Source organism: Chrysochloris asiatica, unplaced genomic scaffold, assembly GCF_000296735.1.
Source record: "Chrysochloris asiatica unplaced genomic scaffold, ChrAsi1.0 scaffold00006, whole genome shotgun sequence".
NCBI classification, from domain to species: domain Eukaryota; kingdom Metazoa; phylum Chordata; class Mammalia; order Afrosoricida; family Chrysochloridae; genus Chrysochloris; species Chrysochloris asiatica.
In genome coordinates, this window is record NW_006408524.1 from 12,448,110 (window position 1) to 12,471,817 (window position 23,708).

Sequence of the window (23,708 nt, forward strand, 5' to 3'; positions counted from 1 at the left end):
CCAGGAGACCTCTATATGCAACAGAACACAACACTGCCTAGTCCCACACCATCCTCACAACTGATGTGATGTTGGAACCTATTTTTGCTGCTACGCTGTCAGTCCATTTTATTTAGGGTCTTCCTCTTTTCTCGCTGAGAGTCTACTTTACTAAGCATGATGTCCTTCTCAGGAACTGGTCCTTCCTGACAAAATGTACAAAGTATGAAAGACGTAATCTTGGCATCCTGGCTTCTAAAGAGCATTCCGGTTGTACTTCTTTCAAGACAGATTTGTTTGTTCATCTGGCAATCTATGATACTTTAAGTTCTTCTCTAAAATCATATTTGAAATCTTCGATTCTTCTACTGCCTTCCTTATTCATTGTCCAACTTCCGCACACATATGTTGTTGTTAAGAGATGTAGAGTCAGTTCTGACCCATACCAACCCTGTATAGGGTTTCCAAGGAGTGACTGGTAAGCTTTAACTACCAGTTTTATAGTTCATTCTGACTTTGCAGTCCAGCGCATTAACCCACAGCACCACACCGCATTTGTATGAGACAATTGAAAATGCCATGGTTGGTGTCAGGGGCATCTTAGTTCTGAAATGACATCATTGTTCTTCAACACTTTAAAGAGATCTTTTGCAGCAGGTGTGCCTACTGCAATACATCATTTGATTTCTTTACTATGGCTTTCATGAGCATTGATTATGGAGCTAAGCAAAATGAAGTCTTTAACTACTTTAATATTTTTTCTCGGTTTATCATAATACTTATTGGTCCAATTGTGAGGATTTATACTTTTTTACATTGAGGTCTAATTCACACTGAAGGCTGTAGTCTTTGATTGTCATCAGTATTTCAAGCCTACATGCTAGGTTCTGTCTCTAGTTCCATATACACAGGAACAAATGGAAACTTTGAAAGGATAAGCAATAAGCATGAGTTGCAAAGCCAGGAATGGGGGAAGTTAGGATTCAAGAGCTTGTATTGAGGAAAGTTCTAGAATAGCAAGCGATTGATAAAAATTCTGCATGCTGAGTCTCTTTCTGGCATCTGCTCACGTCACATCATCTCATGAACATTCCTTCCCCACCATATCATTCAACACTTAAGTAAGCAATCTTGTTAACAAAGCTGGACTTTCTTTTCTGAGTGATGCCCCTGTGAAGGACTGGTATAGGTCTGAGAAGGGGGCATCATTGTAAACAGTTGTGTGGTCACCCTGGCTAGAGGGTACTGTCAGCATCAGAGGCTGGTGTCCAGGCAAAAAATGGAGGCAACACTAGGCTTGAGAGGTCAGAGATAAGCATTTGGGTGGGTAAAGTCTCGAGGTGAGATGTCTTAACCAGTAGACAGGAGCAGGTAATGAGCAGACTTTGTGAGAAGAGCAGGGAGAGGGCAGCTGATGAGGGTAACAGCTGGACCTTCTCCTGGAAGGAGCTGTAAGGACGTCAGTGTGCATGCAGAGGCCATCTCTTCAATAAACAACCAGTGACATCCTGGGGTTTTTGTTGTTGTTTTCTGGAAGGTTCTCTCAGGTTTTAAAACAACCATGTGCTCTGAATGGGAGAGCGATCATTTTGATTTTTGTTTTGTTTTCCTTCAGGTGATTAAAGAAACATAAGAGGAGGATGTGGTTTAGTGAGGAAGAAGATTGAGAGTGTGAAGTTTACCATCAATGTGGGCTCATGCAATTGGTTACTGGGAATGAAAGGCCAATTAAAAGATAATCAGATTCAGGAATTTGTAACATGGGCATTCTTTAATGGCATAGGAAAGACAGTACAGAAAAACGCAAAGGAAGCCACCAACTTTAAGGGATCTATGCCAGGAATATGGAGTACTGGTGTGTGTGGCACTGTAGGATAAGCGTTCGACCACAAAGTCAGTTTGAACTTGTAAGGTCGGCGGATCAAACTCACCAGCTGCTCCTGGGAAACCCTACACAGGGTTGCTGTGAGACGAAACCGACTCAATGGCACTTAACAACAACAACACGTAGCAGGGATGGATTACTCAATATTTATTAATCTTCAATAGATAATTAAAAACAACAACAACAACAACAACAAAACACGGCACAGAAACCATGTAAAAAACCTCTGAAACTGTTTACTGCAGATTAGTAAGTAAGCACACGTCAACCCATGCTTACTTTGCTTACTGGTTACTCTTTCACTGTCATGAATTGTACATTTGAAAAGAGGCTTTGATTCTGTGGGAAGGTACTGTGGGGTTAGGAGAGAGACAGATGCTAGCCATGCCTAGAAGCAGAGTCTCTGATGTGATAAGATGAAAAAATATGAAAGTATTCACTATAAGTTTGTCAATAAGGACAAGTAAACCCATGCTACATTGCTTATTAAGTTAAACTGATATGATCTACAGGTAGAAAGTATTGCCAGAGACATAGATTGAAAATGAATTACTAGAGAGTATGGTCATATTATGGAATCTTGCTTATTTTATGAAATATCATTTTGTGTGAGATTAGCATTCTGCGCTTACTAAGTTTGGTAGGATTTAAATGGATTTAAATGGACTCTTTTGGAGAACAGTAATTGAGATAAGAGAAGAATAAATCAGTTTTAAAAGCTATTCCTTGAGTACAAATGTTGGCATACAGTACTTTTTCAATTAGATTCATATGCTAATGCATGTTTCATTTGACAAATAAAACTACTTCTGTAAAAACAAAATTTCCCCAGAATTATATGAAATAAATAAGGAGCTCTAGTAGTGTAGTGGTTACGAATCGGGCTGCGAACCGTAAGGTCAGCGGTTTGAAACTACCAGCCACTCCGCGGGAGAAAGATGAGGCTTTCTACTCCTGTAAAGATTTACACCCTCGGAAACCCAGTACAGGGTTGCTATGGGTCGGAACCGACTCAACGGCACTTAACAGCAACAACAATGTATGAAATAAACAAATAATTCCATATGCTGCAAGATGATCTCACTATAGATAAAAGAAAGGGGGAGGAAGAGAGTCATGTGGGGACCAATGTGCCCATGGTCTCTGATCTCCATCCTTCAGGTAGAAATTGGGCAACTTCCACGTTAACTTTTAAAAGCCTCGCTCTTCAGCTTTCAGTTCACTGCTAAATCTGAGAAGGTAGTTTGGTTCTTCAAGACATTTACTTATGATTTTTCTAAGTAATGGAAATATATACAGGCGGTTTGAATAAATTTTGCCTGAATATTCCAAATTCAGCTATATTCATGTTTAGTAAAGAAGTTGACTTTCAGTTCCTTTATGGTTTATGGAGAGGACAGTCAGTGTTGAAGGTACAGTTGTTATCTCGAAAGACCTGAACAGCCACCACCAGCCTGTCAGTGGAGGCTTGTGTGTGGCTCTGATACTGAACGGGTTTACAATGGTGCTTCCATACTAAGAGACTAGGAAGAAAGGCCTGGTGATCTACTTCTGAAAATCAGCCAATGAAAACCATATACGGTCACAATGGTCTGAATCAGTACTGCTCATAGAAATGTGCAGAAGCAGACAGAGTTTAATTCCATTGAGCTTGGGGGTGTCGCCATGAGTTAGGGGCCAACTGAAGGGCAATTAACAACAACAGCTGAGTGCTGTGGATGTGATTGTCCATGTCTTTGTTATTTCCAGGTCTTGGTGAACTGGACAGTTGGGCAAAAATATATTATGTAATCTTCAGGGCCAACTTTAAAAAGTCCATAAACTAAGCTGGCATTTGGCTCAGATTTTATTTTATTGGGCAGGCAGCAAGCTTATGTCAGACTGGCAGGGTTTTACGGAGAGAGTGAGAAAAGCAGCGATACCAGACTAGTGTTTTCTTTTAGAGCCTCTTGGACAGTGTGGTCTGTTAACAAGTGCATACTCCTCACCTGTCCATACCGATGGGGACAATCATTTGATTAAGGTCGGTTACATCATCTGTTAGGTTGCATTCTTCACAATCTGCCTTTCTGAATGCTCTTTCAAACCCTGAATTGCATAACTCCTATGGGAATGATTCTGTGTAGGGAGCTCATGACAGCCTTCACCTGTTTAACAGCTTAGAGTCAGCAGCTGTTTACAGATACCCAGCAGTGATTTATATTGTGGCAAATGGAAAATGTGCTGATTAATCCAGGCCATCCTTCAGAACATTGTTGTTGTTAAGTATCGTCGGGTCGGTTCTGACTCAGAGTGACCCTGTGTAGGGTTTCCAAATAGCAGCTCGTGGATTTGAACTGCGGACCTTGTTGTTCACCATCCGGGCTGATCCTACAGCGCCACACCAGGAGTCCTATGTTCAAAATAGTTGGCTTTGTATTTTTGCCTCTTTACAGGAAAGTTGGTTATGTAGATTTTCTATTCAACAGAAATTGTGTTGAGTATCCTGTTCAATTCCAGGCCAGTGTGTCTCATGCACAGTCTGTCTCTGGAGGCTTGTATGTTGCTGACACAATTTTAGCAATGCTCCAGACTAAGATTAGGAGGAATGACCCGAAGGTCTAGTTCCAAAAATATGATAATGAAAGCACTGTGGATGGAAATGGTCTGATCCTGTTATGCATGATATCCCTATGTGTAGGGGTTGACTCCAGAATAGCTATCAACAGCAGTAGAGTATTTGTATTAATGGGTTGGGAAGGCTACAATAATGAATTAACATGTCTTCATAATGATTCCTTCAGTGTGTTAAATACCTACAGATTGGATCTCCTTGGATCTGCTTGGAGAAGGTGACTTTGACCTGTATGGTGGTGGTGGTTATGTGCCGTGGAGTTGGTTCCAACTCATAGTGACCCTCTATAGGGTTTCCGAGACTGTGAATCTGTACGGGAGCAGAAAGCCTTATCTTTCTCCCATGGAATGGCTGGTAGTTTCGAACTGCCAGACTTGAGTTTAGCAGCTCGAGTTGTAACCACTACACTACCAGAGCTCCTTTGACCTGCATACTAAATGGCAAATCAGTGTTCACTATTAGGATTGGAACAGAAAAATGGAGAGGGGACATTTCAACAGAGCAAATAGCGTAAGTGACGGTATGAAGAGATGGGATTAAAAAACCGTTTATGAATTACCAACGAATGTAAAAGCTAGAGGACCTGTAGAGACTGATTGCTTGAGACAAGGTTGTAGAACTCCTCAGAGGTGGAGTTAAGGAATTTATAGTTAATGGCTGAGTGCCGTAACATAAACACGGGACTGCTGCTCCTCAAGGTCCACAGTTCAAACCCGCTAGCCACTCTCAGAAACCCTATCCAGGCACACTGTGATTTGGGACCAACTTGATGACACACAGTGATAACAGTTAATGATCATTAGGATCCATGGAGAATCTTGGAGCAAAACAGAGACACGGGCAAACTTGGTGCAGAGAGTTTTGTCCCATTGTAGTTATTGTGTGGATTAGGAATGGAGAGACTTTTTTTGCAGGGGTTTGCAGACAGGATCCTGAAAACCCTAACTAGGGTAGTGGTAGGGGACAGAAAAGGGTAGATGGGAGATTGCAGAAGAAACAATGACACTATTTAGCATCTTGTATATGTGCATCATATAGAACAGGATAAAAGAGGAAGAGAAAGGCAAAGACACATTTTCTAACAATATGCCTGGAAAGGGGGCCGAAAGTAGGCAAGATGAGTAAAGGAAGTAATGGCAGAGAAGAAGTGAAGTTTGATATACCAATGGAGCATTTGATTGGACATTTATGTCAAGTAGTTACTAATGATGGGCTGTCATGAAGAAAGAACTGGGACTGGGAAGCACATTTTAGGGTGATGAGACTGGGTGTGATTTAGAAGATTAATTTGACAGCATGAGCTGGAATGAGAAAAGTCAGGAATTCAGAAGAGTAGTTAAGGGATGGAGAGTAATGATGTTTGTATCACATATATACATCACTTGGTAACAAATTAAATCCGGGGAGTGAAGAAATAAAGGTTAATGATGACTCTTAGTCAGTAAAGGTGCCATATGAGAGCAGATCAGTGTGTGTATGTGTGTGGGGGGGTGCGGGGGGCATCGGAGACCATGCTGCTGTTGGAGTAGATTGAGGGGTAGGAGGTGGCAAGGATGGTGGCTTGTTTGGACACATTTAATGAAAGGCTAGAAGGAGAATTAGAATGCTGAGTCTACTAATAAAGTGCCAGACATTTGTCAGAGAGGACCAGAACTATAGATCCATGACAGTTGAAGTCAATGAGATCCATGAGGACTTGACCAATTTAGAAAAAGCAGTAGAGAGTAGAACAGAAAATTGGAGTTAGGAAGTAGGGGTTAAAAAAAGACACTATGAAAGATACCTTGAGTTGTATCAAATGATTGGTTAAAGATGTCAGAGAGAAGAATTGTCCATCACAGAAGCTCAGTAAAGAAATGGTTTGAAAAGAAGGGAGCAGTCCACAGTGTCACATAAGGCAGGGCGGGTTATGTGAGGATGAGAGATGTGGAAACATCAATGGGGTCAGGTGTTAGTGGGGGATGGTGGTTAACATATGTGCAGCACATAGAAGAATGAAGTACATAGTATAGGAAGTAGCCATGAGACTTTCCCATCCTTAACTAACATTCATTTTGATTCCTAAGAGTGCATGGTGAGTGTTCAGTTCACCAGGATTCCTCTGTGGCTTTAACCTTTCTCCATTAAGTATCCACATCCTATCTCAGAGTATGCTAGACATAATAGTACCTCATACACTTCTGTTTTTATATATTTCATTCCCTATCTATGAATCAGACCTTAATTAAAATCTAAGTCATTGGTTTAAATGAGCTCAGCTAAGAAGTCTATAATACTTGGAACAATTACTTTAGATGTCACCTCCTACATCAATTGGCAATCAATATCTTTTGGCTTAGTGTATTGTTTCAAGACCTATCGTTTCTCATTTATTCCTCTTTCTCATTCATTTCTCATCAATATTGTGAGGCCTACTGTTGATGTCTCAGTTTTGAGGGTGTAATACGAAAGATTAGAGAGTAGGAGTCTGTCTGGCATGTGTTCGTAATATACTGATCGTCTGAAAGCTCTCTAGCAGCTGGAAGTGCAAAATCCTCATCTTATGGAGTCATTCAGTTCCTAAACATTCCTTTGTCATTTGGTTGCGAGAAGACACTTGCACCTCAGCTAGAGCCATAAACAGTGGACAGGTTCTTGCAAAGGCCTAGGATCTGTATAGTATATAGAATCCAATGACTGTTTCTCATCTTATTTGAAAGAAGACCAACTCAGGAAGTCAGGAAATAAGACTAGTTCTACTCCTTCGTAGTTTTAGCTCTGTCCATTCCACTTGTGTCTTTATTGATAATGGTAGGAATTCTTTTTTTTGAGATCATTGTACTTTTTATTATTACACTTTTTTTTTTTTTTCTTCTAATTGTGAACTGAGCGATAGTTTACATGGAAGAACATCGGCTTTACACCATAGTTTCATTGCAATGATCACAATCTCCTCCACGCATCATCATTCAATAGTATTTGCTTCCATTCCCTCTTGTTACTTTTTGGGGGGTCCGGGTGGGGTGGAGATGTACACAGAAACACTCAGGAATATATTGTCATTTAAACAACCAAAGGGCACAATCTGCAAGCCTGACTCCTGGCCATCAGCACACATCCTTCCTCTTTCCATGAGTCCAGAGTCCTCAGCTGCTCCCTCTCTCCATGTCCTCATCTCTGCCTCCATCTCTGGTGTTGCTGCTTCTCTGGATAGGGTCCGTGCATTCCATTAGTGCTCTTCTCCCTTGATGGTCCCAGGATCCTCTATTTCTGGATTGTAAGATTAACTACTCCCCCATTTTTGTACCAAAACTTCTACCTTTACAGTTGTGACAGTTGCAATTAGTCATGATAACGATTACTCACTATTGAGTCATAAGAATTTTATCCCCATCTCTTTTCACCAGACCCATTTAGACAAGATGAAAACTATTCAGTGGGAATTCCAGCTTCCCCTGTATGCTCTTAAACTAAACTCCCTCTTGAAAACTTGTAAGCCTTTATAGCACCCCCATTTTAAGTAGCCAGTGTCTAAGTTGCCCATCCCTATCTATCTTGTATACAGTGGGGATAGAATTGATACTTGATGGGAAAACTCCATCCCTCACAGTTGGTAATTTGAGCTACAACATCTATAAGTATAGGTCAAGTTCGTCAAATTGTAGCAGCTTGCAATCATTTCCTTTAGTAAGAATTCTTTTAAACACAAGACAATGGACTTATCCATGGGGGTAGAGCTCCAATGGGAAGCAGTCCATTGGAGGAGCATCCTGGACTACGTTAGAGTTTCTTACAAAGATTTAGGGATGGCTGCTTGCACAGTGTTCAGAATTCACCAGCAGGACTCACATGTAAGGATGGAAATGAAGCTCTTTAAGTGACTGCAAAGAGGCAGAACTCTAACACTGAATGTTTTTTGCCATTTAAAAAAAATTAATTTTCATTCTATTTTATTCTCATAACATCCCTGAGAAGTGGGTAGAGACTATTACCATTTACAGATAAAGAAGTTGGGACTCAAATTGAGGACGTTGCAAGTTACATTTTAGAGAGTTGACAGAGCTAGGATTTGAACCAGGCCTGCCTGATTCCGAAACTCTTCTTTATAACACCGCACTACCCTTCAGAGCAGCAGGAAAAGCACGTTTCTATGAAAAGAGCGTTTTTATGGTTGTATCTGAAAAGCTAGGACCCTTTGCTATATTTCGTTGACTTTTCTTCCTCTTTTCCTCATTCATTTCTTATCTGACTTGTGCTTTTGGTGGCTGCATTTCCCCCCTCAGGAGAGCAAGACCTCAGGAGAACAAGAGGGTCTGTTTTGCATCTATCGCCAAAAGGGTTTCCACATCTCTGGGCAAGCTTGTTTGTCTCTCAGCTGTGCTCCCCCCATCTTGGGGCTGGTGGAGCACAGTTGTGGCAGCTAGGCACCAGAGCACAGCTGTAGTCTGCCTGCCATTTGACACCACAACATATGGTGTTACGGTTACATTAGTCGAGTGTGTCCAGCTCAAGCTGCTTCGTGAGTGGCATTATCGGGGAAGAATTCTATGCACTTTGTAGGAACAATTTGGCAACGCCTCCTATCCCATTTGTCACACGTGCTCATGAACACATCTTGCATCTAAGCTTGTTTATATAAAATTAAACGGCTGGTTACCTGACTCATGTGCTACCACTCATGAATTCTGGTTATGATGTATCCTTCCTGGCTTTCATTGCCCTTGAGATCTTTGTATTGATGGATTAAATAGGTAGGCTCCCTGGTGGTGCCGTGGTTGAAGCACTCACCTGTTAACCAGAGGGCTGATGGTTCTAGCTCCCTAGCTGTTCTGCAGAACTAAGCAGTAGTAATCTGCTTCTATAAAAATTTACAGCCTTGAAAACCCTACTCTGTCCTCTATGGTTGCTAGGAATTGGAATCCCCTCAGTGCCATTGTGTTTGGTTTGGAAGTTAAATATGATGCACATTTTGGTCAGTTTATTAAGCTAACCATATTAGAAAGGGCTACATGGATAATAAGTCATTAATACATTTTGGGGTGGAGTGATGGCCGGTAGATTATTACTTAGAGAAAAATAAAAGACACATTGACAGCAAATCATAACAGCAGATGTAAATTCTTACTGCATAGACATATTTTTATTAGGCATTTTCGCTTTCTTCCTTAAATTGAAAACAATGAAATGAAACTAACCGTAAGTATTTCCTTTTTTGTTGTTTTGCAGAAGAAACCACTGTCTGCAATAATAAAGGAAGTCTGCGATGGGTAAGTGTCGCTCAGGATTCATCTGAGGCAGTAGAAAAACAGTACAATGGTATTCGCGAGCTTCTGCTTAATCAGTCCAAAGTCACCAAAAATTACTCTGGATGATTTTCAGACCCTTTTCTACCAAAAGAGTGCAGTTGTGCCTCAAAAAAGATGGAACTCTGTTATAGCAGGCATGTGCATGTTGGACTTGGTGTTATTTATCTCAGAAAAATGGTAGTCCATTCATCCTACTCAGCAGGGAGCAGCCTTAGGGTTCCTGTGGTTACATACACACTTCATCTCCTATAAATTGAAAGGGCCACTCACATCCTAACAGAAGACAGAAGAATTTAGAGGAAGAGGCAGTGGCCTAGTCGGTGATCTCTGCAGAACTTCACAATGATGTGACTTCCTTACTGTTTTTGGTTGCATACAAAGGAGAAGCAGATGCACAAGTTGCATGAATTTATTTGACTTTTAAAGTAGAACTGTGAATAGAGTATCACATAGAAATAATAAAAGATCAATCATACTTCATTGGACTCTTCCGGGATGGGGCTAGTGTGTTTACTGGGGCTTGTAGAATATGGAGACCATTGAAACTTACTAATTTTCAAAATTTCCCTAGATTTCTTCTCTGCTCCATCCCTTCAAAATAGGGAGGAATGTCATAGTTTATATTTTAATTTCCCCTAGCTCCAGCGATGGAGGTGAAATGCTTCAAGGTGAGCAGTAATGGGCTTCTTATAAAAAGTTTAGAAAGCCCATCTATGAAATGGTAAGTCTCAGAGTAATAAAAAATGTGCATTGCCATTTCGTTTTAGGGAACAAATACACTGAATCACCAAGGATCCTACATATGTTGGAACTGGCCCAATCCCAGTGATAGAGGATTCAATTCCTCTAGCCTATGAAAGGAGTCCTGGTGTGGCGCTATGGGTTAATGTGCTAGATTGCAGAGCCGTTTGAACCTCAAGGTCGGTGGTTCAGGCTCACCAGCTGCTCCTCAGAAACCCTATACAGGGTCGCTATGGGTCAGAACCAACTCGACAGCACTTAACAACAACAACAATACTTATAAAGCTATGGAAATGACCAAGTGACTGTTTTCCTGATCAATTTTTGTGTATGTTTTCCAGGTGGTCTCTTGCCAACCATGAATATTTTGCACTGCAGCATGCAGATAGTTCAAACTTTTATATCACAGAAAAGGTAAGTCAAGTCCATGATTTCATCTGGGACACTTCTATGTATGGGATGTAGAGAATCATCTCTGCTCATGACTGGACATGCTGGTTTCAATTTTACTTTTTTTGACACCTATTCAGAGAAGCCCTGGTTGTGCCGTGCTTAAGCACTTGGCTGCTAACCAAAATGTTGATTGTTCCAAACTACCTACCACTCCGAGGGAGAAGGCTGTGGCAGTTGGCTTCAGTGAAGGTTACAGTCTTGCAACACTGTGGGGCAGCTCTCCTCTGTCCTTTCAGGCTGCCATCAGTCAGAATGCATTCAGCAGCAATGCATTTTTTTTGGTTTACCACCCATGCAAATAGGGTCTGCAAAGACAAGGATCGATGCTTTAGTATTAACAAGCCAAGTTTAGCCCATTCAAGAGTGAAGACCAAATATGTTTTCAAGTCCTGTTTTAGCAACAGATTTGCCTTCTGGCTGTGACTATACTAATTACCTGTCTTTCTTATTGCTTGGTTATAGCGTTAATTTGGTACTTAATAACTGACTCTTGTTCTCCTGTCTTAGATTTTTCTTTCTTTCTTTCAGAGTAACCTAAGCCTTGCTTAAAGTACTTGAAACAATAACAAGAAAACTTTTCAAAGGTGGCTTGTTTGTAGGCACTGAAATTGTTTATGGTTCTTGGGCTCCTACTTTCTTTTTGTGGGGAGGGGATGGCTTTTGTTCTCTTTAATAGGCTTGAAGGAGAACGAGGGAGTTGATTTGACCCTGGAAAAAAAGTGAAACTAGTCTAAGAGATTTGTGGTTAATATTGTTGGGATTGGTTGCTGTTAACTTGGTTCCTGTGGCAACCCTGTGCACGCATACACACACACAAACTTCCCTGTGCTGTGCCATCCCCAGTGTTGATTGTGAATTGGACCATTGTGCTCCCTTCAGTTTTCATTGGGTGATTTTCAGACGTAGATCTCCAGGGCTTTGTCCGTAGTCTGTCTTTGTTTGGAAGCTCCTCTGAAACCTATATAGCATTCTCGAAACACATTGGTAACTCTAGTTACACTAGTAATTCTACTGGTAGATGGTGGTGCTACAAAGGCAATCCCTTGGGCAGGATTCGAATCCGGGTCTCCCACCTGGAATTGGAATTTCACCGATGCCCAGCTATCTAACGCATACTCAGTACCTCATGTGTGTCTGGCGCTGGGCCAGCACATCATATCTGTTTGTTGACTTTTTCCTCAAGACAAATCTATGATGTAAACAAAATTGACTTGGTTACCAGGTAGGAAATGGAACCAGTAGAGGTCAAATGGCTTAACCAATGTCTCATGACTTGTGAATAATGAAATAAAGAAACAAGCCCGGATTTTTGTTCATTTATTTCCTTTTAGAAATGTTTAGAATAGTTTAGCATTCAGTTCAGTTTTATTGAGATCTCACTGCAATGCACAGAAGTCAGAGGACACTCAAGGGACCGTGGGGGTGGGGAGAACAATTAGCCTTGTGAACAGTCACCACCTTGTTCAATGTCATCACCAAAGTAAGTAAATGCTCTTGGAGGAGCGAGAAATAGGTGACCTTGAGCTCCAATGTTCTGCAGACCTTGTTTGTCCCAATCCACAGTTTCTGCTAGCACCATACATTTATCCATGAATCAAGTGGCAGAGGGTGGAGGCAGTAACAAGGGACCTCCTACCTAGGGAGTCTCTAGGTGGTACAAGCAATAAAGCATTCAGCTGATAGCCCAAAACTTGAAGATTTGAATCCACCCAGAGGCATCTTGGAAGAAAGTCTGGTTGATCTGCTTCCAAGAACCCAGCCACCGACAACTCTGTCGAGTACAGTTCTACTTGGGCACACATGGGATTTCTAGAAGCTGGAATTGACGGTATTGTAACTGGTTTGGTTTTGGCTTAATCCACTTTGTAACTCACTTACTGGACCCTGAGGAATGTGTAAATGTGTTTAATCCACCCCAAAGGGAAGATATCCAGAGGCCTGGAAATGCTGCTCAGAAATTGTTGTTATTTCCCGGGTAGACATTGGGGATTTTATACCTGGTCCTATTTCCCTCTTCACATTAATTGCCAGAAAGTTTAGAGTTAACAAATGGGCTAGAGTTCCTAGTCTGCACCACGTTTATTACTCCCCCATGCTCCACTGAGTCATTCCATATAACTTAGTTCCCTATCTTTATTTTCCCTTTGCTTCCTTCTTTTAATAGTTCTCACTTATATTGTACTTATGTGCTAAGCATTTTATTCTTTGTGAGATAAAAGAGAATAGAAATAAGTAAAAGTAAAAATTAGCAAGTTAAATGTATCTCTGTCCATATCCTTAAGCATAAGACTGTTTCATTTCACCTTGGGGTCCTGGTGTAGTGCTGTGGATTAATGCACTGGACTGAAATGTCAGTTTGAACAGTTAACACTGGCAGTTCAAGCTTGCCAGTTGCTCCTCGGAAACCCTATACAGGGTCGCTATGGATCGGAACCGACTTGATGGCATGTAACAGCAACAAATATTGTGACTTTTGGAGTATTACTGGAAATAATTGGGTAGGTTTTTACTACTTGGGGTTCAAAAAGTTAATGGTTAATGATTTGAGGCTACTCAAGTATTCTATTCTGAGTTCTATTCTGATATCCATGGGGTCACATAACCCATACTTCTCCATAGAGAGGGAGCCCTGATGGTGGTGTGGATTACGTCTTCGCTGTTAACCATCAGCTCAGCAGTTCGATTCCACCAGCTGCTCCACAGTAGAAAGACAAGGCTTTCTGCTCCCGTAAAGATTTAGAGTCTAGAAAATCCTATACAGGTTTGCTATGAGTCGGATCGGACTTGATAGCACACAGGCATCACCACCACTCAATTGTTGTTAAGAGCCAGCGAGTCGGTTTGAACTCATAGCAGCCCTGATTAAGGTTTCCAAGGAGCGGCTGGTGCATTAGAAGCATCCATCTGTGATTCAAACCTAGCTTTCGGTCCAGCACTTCATCCCACAGCATCATACCAGAACTCCACCACTCAATAGAGACTATGAAAAAGTGTAAAATATTGCCTTTAAATGAAAAAATTGCAGAACAACGAAAGTCATTGTGGGGCTTTCTAAAGTGCAGATTATCACATGAATGTTTCTGGTTGTATTAGATGTCTTCAAGTCCACTCCAAATCATAGCTACCCTGTTATCCCTGCGGCTGATAAGCTCCAGTAATGGGCGGGTCTGTGACCCTTACAGTGTGTCCCCAAACCAGAAACTTGATTACAGAGCTCCTCAGCACAATCCCACTTACGTTCTGTGTACTTCAGGGATAAAATTTATTTTGAGAAACTATGAGATGATGTTGCTCAAAGTGTTCAATTTTAAGGAGGAGACACAATAAATAAATACTATATTGTTTTGGCTTGAAAAATAAAATATTTCATGAAATAATAGTTACCCTCACTATTTGCAAAGCTTTATACAACAGAAAGAAAATCTCTCTGGTCCTGTGTCATCCTTATAATATTTGCTATGTTTGAGCCCACTGTTGCTTCAAACACTGTGTTAATCCATCTCTTCTTCTTTTTCACTGACTTAATTGACCCAGCGTGATGCCCTTCTCCAGGGACTGGTCGCTCCTGATTGCGTGTCCGAACTCCAAGATAAGGAGTCTTACCATACTCAATTCCAAGAAGCATTCTAGCTTTACTCTTTGCAAAACAGATTTATCCTTTTGGCAGTCCATGATCTATTCGGTATTCTTTGCCAATACCATCATTCAAATGCATTAATTCTTCTGAAGTCTTTTTTATTCATTGTCCAGCTTTTGAATGCACATGTGATCGGAAATGCCAGGGCTTGGGTCAAGTGCACATTAGTTCTCAAAGTGAACAGTGCAATACTGTAACATACTCTACTTTATCATATTCAATTTTAATATTCTTGCGAGAAACTAAATGTCTATGTGAAGCAAAGAGTTCACCTGTGTAAATTGTCAAACATCTCTTCACATTGTAGGATAAGCACAGGATTTCTAACCACAAGGATGGTGGTTTGAAACCACTAGCTGCTCCTCAGAAATCCTATACAGGTCATTATGAGTTGAAACTGACTCGACTTCACTTGACAACAACAACAACAATGTAGTTATAAAAAAGTATAGCTTTAAAATATAAATATAAAATATAAAAGAAGTATAGCTATAAAATCATAGAAATAGTTACTAAACAAAAATACCAAAATATGAGGCTTTTGTTTCTTTACAGATCATCTATCTAGGTCTGTTTACCTCGCAAGGCAGTGTTTCCAACTATCTCTGTAACCCTTCCCTGAACGATTCTGCACACTTCCTTGGACACCATGTTAAATGGCAGTTTTGGCATCCTCGAGGGAATCAGTTTGTGTTCTTCTGAGTTTAAGGAACATAAAAAGTCTGAAGGGGCAAAACCTGGACTGTAGATTGAATGGCGTAAGGTTTCTCAACAAAATTCTTGTAGCACAGCCCTTGCTACCCATGAGGAATGTTGTTGTTAAGCGTAGTTGAGATGGTTCTGAATTGTCGCGACCGTGTATAGGGTTTCCAAGGAGCAGGTGTTGAGATTGAACCGCTGATCTTGCAGTCCAGCGCACTAACCCACATCACCACACCAGGACTCCTACCCATGAAGAATGAGCAGGTACATTCCCATGATGGAAAAATTTCTCAGTATAACTTAGGTGAACTTTTTTTTTTTTTAAACCAATGCAATTTTCATTGTTTGTAAACTTCTTTCTAATTAACTCACGTTATCATCCTGTGTTCTTTGAGAAAGTCTATCAAAGTTACTTCTTTGGGATCCCAAAAAAGAGTTTCCGTAACTTTCTGAGCTAACCTCTCTGCCTTGAATTCATCTTTGATGTCTTCCTGACCTTCTTTAGACTCATGGTCCTTATAAAACCTCTTGTTTTATGTGGGGTAGCTTTCCTGTAAAACTGTGACAGATCTTCAGTGACTTCAAAAGACGTCTACTTATGTTTTGCTAAAATTTTGATATTAGCTCAGACCTCAAAATCATTTTTTACACCCATGGTACTAAATGTGTTTGCATTTTTAAAGGTACCTTAATGAGATTAAGGCAAGTATATCACTGAGAGAATTTATCTGCCGCCACTTGTTGTTGTTAGGCGCCATCGAGTAAGTGCCTACTCATAGTGACCCTATGCACAACAGAATAAAACACTGCCCGATCCTGGGCCAACCTCACATTCGTTGCTATGTGTGGCAGACACTATCACTGTCACTGCTGTGCCTGTCTATCTTGTTGGGGATCTTCCTCTTTTTCTCTGACTCTCCACTTTGCCAAATATGATATCCATCTCCAGGGACTGGCCCCTTCTGATAATATGTCTGAAATATGAGAGACAAAGTTTGGACATTTGGCTTCCAAGGAGCAATCTCGCTGTTCTTCTTCCAATACAGATTTGTTTGTTCTTTTGGCAGTCGGTGGTACTTCCAGTATTCTCCTCCAACACTATGACACATCAATTCTTCTATGGTCTTCCTTATTCATTATCCGACTTTCACATGCATATGAGGTTATTGAAATACCATGGCTTGGGTCAGGTGTGCTTGAGTCCTTAAGCTGACATTTTTGCTCTTCAACACTTTAAAAAGGTCTTGTGCAGTAGATTTACCCAATGCAATATGTCATTTGATTTCTTGACTGCTGCTTCCATGAGTGTTAATGGGTTGGTCCGGGCAAAATCAAGTCTTTGACAACTTCAGTCTTTTCTCCATTAATGTTGTTAAGTGCCGTTGAGTTGATTCTGACTCATAGCAACCCTGTATAGGGTTTCCAGGAACCAGCTGGTGAGCTTGAACTGCCAACTTTGCAGTTCAAATGACTTTGCAGTCTGATGCATTAGCCCACAGCGCCACACCAGGACTCCATTCCTAAGGATGTTGTTTATTGGTCCAGTGGTGCGGATTTTTTTTTATTTACTGTGAGATGCAGCCCATGTGGAAGACTGTGGTCTTTGATCTTCATCAGTAATTATTTTAAGCCCTCTTTGCTTTCAGCAAGCAAGTTTATGTCATCTGCAGATTGCAGGTTGCTAATGAGTTTTCCTCTAATCCTGATGCCACATTTTTCTTCAAATAATCCAGTTTCTCAAATTATATGCTCAGCAAACAGATTAAATAAATACGGTGAAAGAATACAAGCCTGGGACATACCTTTGCTAATTTTAAACTGTTCAGTGTTCCCGTGTTCTGTTCTAATAACTGCCCCTTGGTCCAGGTATAGGTTCCTCATGAGCACAATTAAGTGTTCTGGAATACTCATACTTTACAGTGTTGTCCTTAGCTTGTCATGATCCACACAATCGAAAACCTTTGCATAGTCAACACAGAACAGGCAAATATCTTTCTGGTATTCTCTGCTTTCAGCCAAGACACATCTGACATCAGCAATGATATTCCTTGTTCCATGACCTCTTCTGAAACCAGCTTGAAACTGAAAGTTCTCTGTCAATGTATGTTTGCAGCTGTTTCTGTATTACCTTTAGTAAAATTTTACTTGCATGGCATATCCGTGATGTTGTCTGATGATTTATGCATTCCTTTGAGTCACCTTTCTTTGGAATGGGCACAAATACGTATCTCTCCCAGTCAGCTGCTCAGGTAGCTGTCATCCAAATTTTTTGGCATAGATGAGTGAGTGCCTCCAGTGCTGCATCAGCTTGTTGAAAGATTTCAGTTGGTATTCCATCAATCCCTGGTGCCTTGTTTGCACCAGGGATTGATGGAATACCAACTGAAATCTTTCAACAAGCTGATTACCTTCAATACACGTTGAACTTCTTCCTTCAGGATCATTGGCTCTCGATCACATGCTACCTCTTGAAATGGCTGAACATCGAGCGTGTTCCTACTTTTTGGTTTTCTAATTCCAAGTCTTTGCACATTTCATTATAATACTTGACTTTGTCTTCTCAAGCTGACCTTTGACATTTCTGTTCAGATCTTGTACTGCCTCACTTCTTCCTTTTGCTTTAGCTAATCACAGAGGCATGTTTAAACATGTTTTATTTAGAATACATCTGTTCACGTATGAACTGGAACCTGATTGGAAATACCTTTTCAGTTATCGTTGTATATTGTACTGGGTTTTATCTTGGGTTGAAATCCAAATAGCTCTGCCTTTGATTAATTCCTGTGTCTGGTTGACTAGGTTTTGGCCTCTTGGGCGTCTCCATACTGGCTTGCGTCTTGCAGGGACTGTTCTGTCTTCTGTCATTGTCTGGAGAACTTGATTTCTTGGAGCAGAAGCTTTGTTTTGGGTTTGGATGCAGCCTAGGAGTTTGCATTCTAAACGCTTCCTCCTTAAGAGAATTCAGATACAGCTTATCCACATACTGTCTGTGAAAACCCTGCCTCAGGTTTCTTTTCTAAGGAGATGGAACGAAGTATACAGGGCACACTGCACTGTAAGCAGAAGTTGTAAACTGAGTCAGACGTAGGAATGTGTGAGCACACAGCCATTTTTTAGGGGGAAAAGTTGAAATATTTCATGTTACCTCTATGCTAGAAAATCATTTAACTTACTATATACTAAGAAAATGTAAAGCTCTCAGAACAATGGGAAAATTATTATCCTGTTGGGCTTTTCAGGAGTCATTTTCTGGGAAATTTTTAACGTTAAACTTAAAAAAAAGGCCTGGTCACTGTAGTCTCTGCCATTGGGTCTGTCCATCCTCAGTGGGCAGTAGCAAGGCTGATTGTTTTATTAAGAGTCTAAGGAATGAGAAGACTAATCCTCCCAAACATAGCCCTTTGTTTGTAAATAAAATGTCTCTGCTCTTTCCCCTGCAGCTGTGGCTGGGCGCAGCTGCGCGTGACACACACAGCAGGAGAGGGGTTTTGAGGCTGGCCAGAGTCCTCCTCCTCAGGATTCAAACCCAGGGCTGTGTCTGCCTGCCGCTTACGTGCATCTACTTCCTTGCAAATGTACCTAAAAATAGAGACCTGAGACTGAGACTCCAGTACTTTTCTAGAATTAAAATCATGTATTTCCTCCCATATTGGCTTCTTATAGATGAGTGAGCTGTTAGGTAATATTTGTATTACCATGGTAACCTGTGACTCATATTTGAAGCTTGTGCCTGGGCTTAGTTACTGCGGTTCAGTTCTAGGTGAGATGACCTCCCTCCCTCTGCCACAGATTAAAATCACCTGTTATTTCAAAGAAGGAAAAATTCGGTAGGCTAACCCCATAGGGACTGATACTTGTGATTCTCTTCTGAGATCTCAGGAAAGAACTTACTTTGTAGTGTTAAAATTGGGTAGTAGTTAAAAGGGCTTTTGTAGTAGAGGCCCTTGTTAAAATTGCCTTTATTTTTTACCCCTTAAAACTTCAGTCTTGTTGTGGTGCTGTAGGATAAGCACTGGACTACTAACCACAAGGTCAGGGGTTCCTTGGAAATGCTCTACAGGGTTGCTATGATTCGGAACCAGCTTGACAGCACTTACCGACAACAACAAAACTTCAGTGTGGGGGGTGGCGGAGAACACGTTTTTGAAGCAGAAGAACCTTGTTGTTGGTAAGTGCTAGGGAGTCAGTTCTGACTTACAGGGCCCCTGTATAGGGTATCTGAGGAGCAGCTGGTAGGGTTGAACTGCCAGCCTTGTGGTTTGCAGTCCAGTGGTGGTCCTGCAACACCATACCAGCTGAAGTATAGCTGGCAAATAAATGCCTCGGAGGAAGTGAAAATTTAGCTATTCTCAAGTAAAATTCTACCCTAGAAACATTTTTGTTTCAGGCTAGTGAAAAGACAGAGAATAAAAACTGAACAGTGACTTGTGTTTTTACATATCCCAGTAAAATGTATCTTTTGAAGAAGAATTAAATATGTTTTGAGGACTAGGCATTTAGACCACTGCCCTGGTCATAGTCTAATGATGTCTTTGTTGTTAAGTGCTGTCAAGTTGGTTCCAATTCATAGTGACTTGGGTCTCCGAGGAGCTGTGGGTGGATTTGAAACCCTATTCTTGTGGTTCACAGTCCAGTGCTGATCCAAAGTACCACACCAGGACTGTAGTCTCATGATGTAGTGATTATCATTGTCCCCATTTTGCAGTTGAGAAAAGTTAAGATTCCTTTGGGTTGTACAGATGGCAAGTAGCCACGCAAAACATGGGCCCAGGTGGGTCTGACTGCACAGCTCTGCACCCCCACCCCAGGAGGCTTCTGTGCTTACTGCCTTGGCCCCAGTTCATGAAGGATGTCTTTTCTTTGCTGACATTGGCTCAGTTGTTCAGAACTTAATTGCTGTGAGTAAACAAGTTGACAATTTGTGAGTTCTGGTTAGCAGCTTCAGTCTGTGGCTGGCTTATTCCTTAAAGAAAGGAACGTAGAGACAGCTGTAGGTAACCTCTCACTTACTAAGTGTCTTAGTTTTCTAATGGTGCTGTAATAGAAACAACAGTCTAAAAGAGTAGACTTCAACAAGCAGAAGTGTATTCTTTTACTGTTTAGGAAGCTGGAAGTCCAAATGCTGGCTCCTGGGAAAGGCTTTTTATTTGTTGGGCCTGGGGAAAGGTCCTTGTCTCCTCTTAGCATCTGTAGGCTCAGTGTTCCTTGGAGATCTCCATACATCTTGGCATTAATCTTCCCCTGGAACTAGGAGCTTCCCAGTGCAGGGACCCCAAAGGGCGCTCTCCCCTCCTGATGCTTCTGTCTCTTCTTTTGTATGTCTAAAGACATTGACTCAAGATACAAACTAATCCTGTAGAGTGCATCCAACCTCATTAACATCAGACAAGTGAGGATTATTCTGTATTGCCACACCTGGACTCCAATGATCATACTTACTGTTGTATGATAGTCAGTTCCGACTCAGTGTTTACAATGAGTGATCGGTGAGTTTGAACTGCCAACCTTACGGTTCAAACTGATCTTGTTTTGCAGTGTTTCTGATACAGTGCCATACCAGGACTCCAAACGTCACTTTAGAGATGTTTTATTTGCCTTTGATAAAGATTTGTGATTGTTTTTGTGTTTTTTTGTTTTGTTCTAATACCACTTTTTTAAAATGGACTCCTGGTGTGGTGCTGTAGGATAAGCACCTGACTGTGAACTACAAGGTTAGCAGTTCAAACCCACCAGCCAGTCCTTGGAAACCCTATACAGGGTGACTGTGAGTCAGCACCAACTCCAAGGAACTTAACAATAACAACAACAACCAGTCTTTTTAGGCAAACAGGGAAATTGCCCTGTCATTCTTAACTCTAAGCATTCAGAGAAGTACATCATTAGAAAGATTGGGACAAGGCAGGAAGAAGCCATAAGGAGGTGGTGGTTGTGGTCAGTTCTGATGCATAGAGATTGACTGAGGGAAATTTGGGATTGGCAAAGAATAATGTCAATGCCCCTTTTGCCTTGCCTTATCTCTTCTGAGCTTCCTGGCTCTCTGTCTCTCTTTTTCTTTCTTTCTTTTTTTGCATTGTGAAAAAACAACTTATAGTTATACGAAGTCCTGGTATGGCTGTAGTATAAGCTCTCAACCACAAGGTTGGTTTGAACTGCGAGGTTGGCAGTTCAAATTCACCCTTAGCTCTTCGGAAAGCCTATACAGGGTCGCTGAGTCGGAACCGATTTGACAACATTTAACAACAACATATATTTTTATATTGGTGTATTATTGATGAAAGTTTACATAACAAATTAGGCTCCCACTTAACCATTTTTATATAGATTGTTCCGTGACTTTGGTTTCCTTTTTCACAGTGTATCAACATGCTCATTATTTCATGCTGCGGGTTCTGTTTCCATTCAAAGACTCTTGACTTCTGTTATCAGTGCTCCTTCAACTCCTGGAAGATTGGCTGTCCCTCACTGACCTACCAACCTTTCTCATGCCTTAGACCCTTCCTAGACTGGTTGCTTGTCCCAAACTCTGCCACGTCATAACTCAGGGCTGTCAAAGTGAAACAGTCATGCTAGAAGGAAAAAGGACATTCATTCAGTAAAAGACACTTATATTAACTGTCCAGGATGTGCCATGTCCCGTGCTAACCTCCAGGGAAATTTTATCCTTTTGTAAACACCCAGAAGGGAAGAAAAACATTAAATATTTACCGCAAATTAGCCAATTAAGATTATAAGAATAAATGAGAAAACTTAGTGCCCAACCCAAAGAAGTTGGAGGCAAGTGGCATTTAGGCAGAGATCTAAGAAAAAAAGGGAAGAAAATCAGAGACCCTTAAAGTGAATCAGATTGGCAGATGGCAGGGAGTTTAGGGGTAAGATAGACTAGATGTGACTAGAAAAGTTTGGCATAAACCCCAACTCTTAAAGCATTGAAAGGCTATGTTATGGATTTTGACCTTGATCCTTAGAGCACTGGGAAGCTTGAGATGGTTTTAAGTTGGAACTGCCCCCAAATGATTAGAGTATAGATTCTGTGGTCACTCATTTCATGTCAGGAAAACGGCCCAGCTCTAGTACTGCCCCTGTGAAAATCATTAACTGTGCAGAGGAAATGGTTACAGACAGAGATGGATTAAAATGCTGGGTAGCAACTTTTTTTTTTTAGTAGCACTTTTGATTCTAAGGAGAAAACGGGACCAGACAATGGTCTTCTTTAAATACCTGCCTTTAAAAATCTTACTTTCTTTCTATTTGTCTCCTTGATAACTTGACTGAAGATATTGTTGTTACTAAGTGCTGTCAAGTTGGTTCTGACCCATAGGGACCCTGTATAGGGTTTCTGAGGAGCAGCTGATGAACTTGAACTGCTGACCTCGAGATTCAAACTGACTTTGCAGTCCAGCGCATTTAGCCACATATAGTAATGATAACTTAATTGTGCTCGTGAGGAATCTGTACATGGACCAAGAAGCAGTTGTTCAAACAGAACATGGGAACACTGAATGGTTTAAAATTTAAAAAGTTGTGTGACGACAAGGTTGTATTCTGTCACCATACTTATTCAACCTATATGCTGAGCAAATAATCCAAGAAGCTGGGTTGTATAAAGAAAAACGTGGCATCAGGATTGGAAGAAGACTCATTAACAACCTGTGATATGCAGATGATACAACCTTGCTTGATGGAAGTGAAAAGGACTTAAAACATTTACTGATAAAGATGAAAGAACACAGCCTTTGGTATGGATTGAATCTCAATCTAAAGAAAATAAAAATCCTCACCACTGGACCAATAAACAACATTTTTATCAACAGAGAAAAGATTGAAGTTGTCAAGGACTTCATTCTTCTTGGATCAACTATCAACACTCACAAAAGCAGCAGTCAAGAGATCAAACATTGTATTGCATTAGGCAAATCTGCTGCACAAGATCTTTTTAAAGTGTTGAAGAGCAAAGATGTCAGCTTGAGGAATAAGGTGCGCCTGACCCAAGCCATGGTATTTTCAATAACCTCATATGCATGCAAAAGGTAGACAGTGAATAAGGAAGCCTGGAGAAGAATTGAAGACCGTAGAAGAATTGATGATTTTGAGTTATGGTGTTGGAGGCGAATATTGAATGTGCCATGGGCTGCCCATAGAACCAACAGATCCGTGTTAGAAGAAATGCAGTCAGAATGCTCCTCGGAGGCCAGGATGACCAAACTTCATCTCTCATACTTCGGACATTTTGTCAGGAGGGACCAGTTTCTGGAGAAGGATATCATGTTTGGTAAGGTGGAGGGTCAGAGAAAAAGAGGAAGACCCCCAGCGAGACGGATTAGCCAAGTGGTAGCATTGATGGATTCAAGCCTGGCAACAGAAGTGAGGTTGGCACAGAATAGGGCAGTGTTTTGTTCTGCTGTGCATAAGGTC

General features: G+C 41.1%; 1 protein-coding gene across 4 annotated transcripts in view; it reads left to right on the plus strand.

Annotated features, from left to right (window-relative positions):
- Nucleotides 1-23,708, plus strand: part of ELMO1 (engulfment and cell motility 1) — a 660,529-nt gene that overhangs the window by 30,749 nt on the left and 606,072 nt on the right. For all 4 annotated transcript variants that reach the window (XM_006832125.1, XM_006832127.1, XM_006832126.1 and 1 more), the window contains exons 2-3: nucleotides 9,684-9,724; nucleotides 10,846-10,918. In XM_006832125.1, coding sequence (XP_006832188.1) covers nucleotides 9,684-9,724; nucleotides 10,846-10,918 — 114 coding nt within the window. The remainder of the gene's footprint in view (nucleotides 1-9,683; nucleotides 9,725-10,845; nucleotides 10,919-23,708) is intronic.